Source organism: Trypanosoma cruzi, genomic scaffold (genome assembly GCF_000209065.1).
Source record: "Trypanosoma cruzi strain CL Brener 1047053514117 genomic scaffold, whole genome shotgun sequence".
In the NCBI taxonomy this organism is placed as follows: domain Eukaryota; phylum Euglenozoa; class Kinetoplastea; order Trypanosomatida; family Trypanosomatidae; genus Trypanosoma; species Trypanosoma cruzi.
In genome coordinates this window covers 496-6,574 of record NW_001849114.1, presented here as the reverse complement: position 1 = coordinate 6,574, position 6,079 = coordinate 496, and the positions used below count along the sequence as shown (strand labels likewise).

Sequence of the window (6,079 nt, the reverse complement as noted above, 5' to 3'; positions counted from 1 at the left end):
CACGCATCAAATACGCAAAACAAAGCCACGTTGAATCGACAGGAACTCCCCGCCCAAAACAAATTTAAAAGGTAGCGTTTTACAAGGGGGAATCCGCTTTTCCGACGACGGCACGGACGCCTCGCAGGAATTTCTTGCAAATCTCCCTTCGCAGGTCCGCAATAAAACGCAGCGGAATAAAAATAGAGCGCAAAGACGCAAAAAAAATAATCCTCCCAACCGACCAGGTGGCAAGCCGCCCTCGCGCAAGTGGACAAAACACAACTTCACTCCGGTCTTGTGGTGGTGGTCGTCTCGCAACATTTTTTTCCTTCTCGTCGCAGTGCACATCCCCCTCCCACAAATCATTTGTTCGGGCCATGTTCCTGCGGCCAAACATCGCGCTGCTGGATCCCGCGGCACAGTCCTCGGCACAGAAGTGATGGGAGGAAGAGGGACCGCAGAAGGTGCGAGCAAATCCGAATTCGGTGGCGGTCGCTGCAGTGAAGATTGACGTCCCACGCGGTGTCCCTTTTCTAGGTCCGGTCCTCACCGTGCCATGCTCTCAGCGTGCGGTGCGCCGGCCGCGCCGAACATCCACACGTGCTTGCGTCTCACAGTCGCTCCCAGCCCCGTTCGTTGGCTGCATCAGGGATGCCGCCATCCGGAGAAGGGCATAAGGACGTTGCATCCAACAAAACCTTCAAAGGCACCCGCTGGGCCAACGACGACCATCACTGCGGGATGTGTGGCCCTTCCGCCGCTCACCCCAAATCGCACTTCTACGCCTCCTCGAGCAGCAGCAGCAGCATAAATACACCGGCCCACTAGAGGCCGTCACCAGCCATTGCAGGAAGACCACTGTGCCTCAGTGCTATAAAACCCGAATTGCATTGACGGGCCACTTCGGAAAACCCCGTCGCATCCTCCCCCATTATGCGGAAACACATCCGTCGTGCATGTGTCCACCGCGGCCAAATGAATCCGGTCCAAATACCCTCCAAATCAAATTCCCCTTTCCCCAAGCCATTCCTTCATTCCATACGCCCTGACCCTCATCCGCACGTGCCCACTCACACAAACCGCCATAGACAGATGGCGGCCGCCCAACGCTCCGGAAAAACATGCCCAGCACGCACGCGCATAACAAATGACATGCGCAAACGCACGGCACAACGGCGGAGAAGCGCACACCAAAAGAATGCGGCCCTCCACAGCAGTCGCAGCCCACCGCGCGCATCACACCCGCAGGAAGAGTGACTCGCGGTGCGCGCTCCCTCTCTCCTCCTTCCCTTCATGCCCACGGAGGAAGCAGCAGCCACCCGCAACCGCCAGCACACGCTACAAAAGAAGCATCCAAATACACTGCAATGCGCATTCTATGTGGTTGTGTGTGCCTGCAGAAGCACGAGGCAAAGAAGTAAAAACAGGAGCGGAGCATGTGAAGGGACGCACAAACAAAAATGCACAGCAGAAGTGCATGGCAGAAATAAAGAGAAAAAGACTGCTCAAGCTCATGATATTGCACTGCAGACAAAGCAGCGGCAATTCATAAAAAATTTATTAAAATTTAAAAAAATTCATCTTCACCTTTCCACACCTCACACTTTGAAAAAAAAAAGAAAAAAAAAATTGAAAAAAAAAGGCCGTCCTCTATTACGGCTACACCCAAATAATAAAAAAAGAAAAAAAAAACACACAAAAAAAAGCACCCAACCACCATGTTGCTCCAGAAATTGTCTGCATATTTTGTCCGAAAATAAAATTAAAAGATATTTAAATGTCTTTCAGCCGTCCGACCCTCCATGTGTGTCCGCACATCGTTTATATTTCACGGGATCATCTGCGTGTTGCTGCTCCCCTCAACCCTCTCATCGGCGCGTGAGTGCGGCCCGCAGAGCACAGTCACTCGTGTGTGTGGGGACTGAGAGAAGCACGCAGACATGACGGGAGTCGCGTCTCTCCATGCAAAGAGTGAGCGCAGCAAAAAAAAGAAAAATCATCAGAGGGGAGAGAAATGCTCACGAGGCCGACACCGAAGGGTGCGCCAGCGCAAAAAAACACACACAGTGAGAAAGTCAAAGAGAGCAAGCAAAATTACTTTTTAAAAGCGGCAGGGTGTGGCTGTGTGTGTGTGGCGCTGCGGGTGTCTGCCCGCCCTGGCCGCAAAGAAAACAAAACAAGAGGGAAAGAAATGTGTGCTCCGCCCCACCGGCCCTCGTCGCACGCCCACACGTCGCGGCCCCTCCTCATGCGTGCAGCAGGCGAGGCGCACAGGGCCGTCGTCATGAGCGTGTCGGTGGGTGTGCGAGTGGAGCAGTTGGGCGGGAAACACACGGCACCCCTCACAGGAAGAGTGCAGCAAGAAACAATTAAAAGGGTAGAAAAGAAAAAGAGTTCCATGGTGGTTGCCCCAAAAGCAAAAAATAGAAGGGATGGGGGATGAAAAATAAAATTTAAAAATTTAAACAAACTAAACCATTAAAAATGAAAAAAAAAAAAAAAAAACCGTTCATATTGGTTGCCCCAAGGCAACAAGCAAAAAAGGGGGAGATAAAAAAAACGGAAACACAAAAAAAAAGATTTGCAGAGAGTAATTCATTACCGGACGTGCGTCGGTGTGGGGGATGGCGCAAGTGTCCCACACTGAGGCCGCACACTCCTCACGCAGTCGCAAAGCCCCACAGTCCCAGCAGAAGCAGCAGCGGCAGCAGCACCCTCCCGTACGCGGAACCAGCATCACCATTTGCCCCACCATCACCCTTTTCTCGTGCCGTCCCCTCATTCCCAGCAGAAGTCAAGCGTCCCGCTGGCGCATGTTGGGTATTGGCGGTTCTCCCCACAGTTGTCCTCCCCGGTGCTGCTGGTACTTCCCGTGGGCCAGGCACCGCAGGTGCAGCAGGTGCAGCAGGTGCGACAGGTTTGGGAGCAATTTTCACTTGTGGTTCTGGAGCTCTCGTCGAAACGGGGATCCTGTCCTTGATTGCACGCATCTCAGTGGAATTCAGTGGGCGGTTGTACAGAAAGACGTTCGTCACCGTCACACGAGGTTTTTTGCCGATCTTCTTCGGACTGGCTTCCTTCAGACTGGACTCCTCCTGACTGGCCTCCTCATCACCATCACCATCATCATCATCACCAAAGTCGCACGCGCCAAAGCAAAACCCAAAAGGCTCAAGTGGTGTCCCACCTGTTAACGGCGCTTCTTCCCCCAGCGACTCACCATCAATGTACACAGAGGCCTTGTTGCCTTGCAGCATGAGTGCCACTTGGTGTTCTTTCTTTGGCACCCAAGGCCTGCTTTCCGTTGTTAGTTTTGCCTCGCCTTTGGGCATCGTCTCCCACTTGTTATCCGCGGTGTACGACAGTCTCATGAAATACGGGGGCCCAAAGTCACCCAACAGCGCAGTCAGGAGAGGCGTGTTCTCACTCGGAGCCTCTTCGATGGTCACCGACGCCACAAGTGTGAAGTTGTGGTTCAAGGATACATGACGCACATTACCATCCGGAATGTTCACAGGCCACATTACCCCGGAGTCAGTCTCCGTCAACAGAAACCCATCCTTGACCTTCGTGGCGTTCGTCACCGTCGCATTCAGGCAAAGGTACTCGTCGTTCCACGTGTCGTCACTGGCCGATGCGTTTGACAAAACTGCCACCAGACCCGCCGTGGGTATAGAAAAGCTGGAGAAGAAAACGTCCTTTTGCGACCAAGTACTGAGGACGGACTCGATTTCCTTCAGTTCCTCCGTCAGGCGGGAGAGTGAAATGGCACTGCCTTCACCACTGACCCTCCGTTGTAAAAGATGCAACTTGCCATCCGAGTACAGCAGGGTGCTGGCGACCTCCTTCTTCCCAGCATTGTCCATGCCAACCGGTCCAACAGAAAACGAGCGGTTGTTGTCCGTCACCCAAAGGTAGAGCGGATTGGCGTTTTCCTCCGTGGCGTACCCTCTCTGTGTGTACAGCATGACCTTCCTTTTCCCAATGGTCGCGGTGATGAGAGCATCCACATGCAGGCTTGAATCCTGAGAGGCTTCCGATCCTGAGTTGACCCACACGCCTGGAAGCGTCCCGATGGCCTCCGTCCACGTTGTCCCCATGTCACGCGACTCGTACACCCTCTGGCTGCTCTCGCAGTCAACAATCATGAGAAGTGATCCCTCCCACTCGGTGATGCGGGGTGAACCGCATTTCGCAGGGGAAACACTGTTTGAGAGCGACCAGGTACTGCCGTTGTCCTTCGAGTAAATAATCATGGAGTAAACGTCAACTTCATTTTTTTCATTCATCGCCATCAGAGAAAACACAATCGTGCCATCCTCCATCAGAACACCTGAGCCACCAGAAGCAATAAACTCCGTCAAGTTACCTTTGTGAGCAGCTAAAGTAGTCTGCTGCACCGGCGATTGAACTTCGTCCCATTTGATCCACTCACTCGGCTCGCCGCCCGCAGAAGGCTTCGTGACCTCACCAACAACCAGTTTTAGTTCCAGGCTGCCCTCTTTCCAACTCCCATTTACAGGGGACAAGGCAGTGCTTCCCACAAGAAGAAACACCTTATTGCCCTTCATCGTTGTTGTGGGGTGGTGCACAACATCCAAACTCCCCTTTCCCTCCGCTTTGCCAAGCACGGTGTGTGCACTCCGTGTTCCTTTACCGACCTTTTCAACAAGAGTGGGCCATTCCCACGCAGAGTCGATGTACTCCGCAACAACATCAGAAGACGGCTTAGTTGATTCGTTATGGGGGGGTTTGGCATTTATGTGACCTTCGGCAAAAGCAGCAATTACTCCACCAGCACTGACAAGAGAGGGTGAAACAAATGAATCCCTCCGACCTGATTCAGTCCCCTTCTTCGGCAGCACCTGCGTCGTCTGCGGCACAAATAGATCGACCCGTTGCAGCCCCTCAACACCCCCTGAAGTGCTCCCCTCTCCAGCAATGACACCCGTCAATGCCGACCCAGAAGGAGTTGAAGCATCAGCATTACTTCCCACCTCAGCGGTCGCAGCTCCACCACAACACATCAACACGACAAGTAGGAGCAGCACCGCGGAAGTAAACACACGCCGGGACATGTTGGGCCTCTGCGGCTCACTCTCTCCTCCTTCCCTCCTCCTTCCGCTGGATCCGCTCACGCGGCGACGGTTGTGTGTGCAGGGTGCCTTCACTGCAGCAGCACGTGAGAGCATATAAATATGTGTGCGTGGGCGATGTGTGTGTTGTTGGTCCTTTCAGAGACTTCGAATTTCACAGTAGCGATTAGCGCTTGTTTTCTTTCTTTCCTTCCTAGTGTGTCTGTGTTCAAGAAGTGGAGAGTACAGCAGCAACAGCGGCAATACACCAGAAAGGTCAGTGAGGAGCAGAGCAGAGCACCCACGCAGAGAGTGGGGCACGAGACAATCCGGAAGGAACGGCACGGAGAACCATCGCCCACAGAAAAGAGCAGCAACACGGCAAGTCACGGCGGGCCGTCGGTGTGTGCGGGCCAGCCCTCACGCGGTGCAACACGCCACACCCAACAGGGAATGACAGACAGACAGGCGGAGAGAGAGAGGGAGATGGATGCCGTCAAGAGGCACTCACAATCAACATGGCCCGTGAGCATGCGCCCACTCCACGCAGGAACACAGGAGAAAAGGGTGAGAGGGAAAAAAGCAAGAAGCAGCACAACGCACACGGAAGAAACAAATTACAAGCGGGAAAAGCACCGCCACGGCCCTCGCCCTGGCCGGCAACTCCACACCAGCCCTCACACACACACACACACCATCGCAGTGCCGTCAGTCCGCGGGTGAGAGGATTCGGCCCTCCACACAACAAACGCACACACCGCCAGCAATCATCCACCAATAGACAACAACAAGAAGCGACACACCGCCACCGCCTCCAAGCTCCATCCCACGGACAACGAGATACGGCCACAGCCCGCTGCTGGCACACAACGCACACGGAGCGAGCAATCACCCAAAGAGCCACACGCGGAAGCGGATCCTCACCCATCCATGACGCGGCGCCTCAGTCCACGCGGTCACACGGAGTGCACTGTTTCCTCAATAGAAATTATTCGTCGTCCATCCCCTAAAGATGCTTCTGT

General features: G+C 54.0%; 1 protein-coding gene across 1 annotated transcript, besides 8 other annotated features; it reads right to left on the bottom strand.

Moving 5' to 3' along the window:
• Window positions 1-6,079: part of a sequence feature (areas not merged during assembly with more than two copies in the genome that could not be assigned to a particular haplotype) that runs on past the window's edge.
• Window positions 1,039-1,221: a repeat region.
• Window positions 1,531-1,560: a sequence feature (AT_rich).
• Window positions 1,591-1,623: a microsatellite.
• Window positions 1,650-1,687: a sequence feature (T-rich).
• Window positions 2,425-2,485: a sequence feature (T-rich).
• Window positions 2,643-5,174, bottom strand: Tc00.1047053509411.10 (trans-sialidase, putative; the record flags this gene model as incomplete). Its single annotated transcript, XM_799655.1, has 1 exon — window positions 2,643-5,174. One exon carries the CDS (start codon window positions 5,172-5,174, stop codon window positions 2,643-2,645), a length of 2,532 nt encoding a protein of 843 aa, XP_804748.1.
• Window positions 2,670-2,695: a microsatellite.
• Window positions 3,091-3,120: a microsatellite.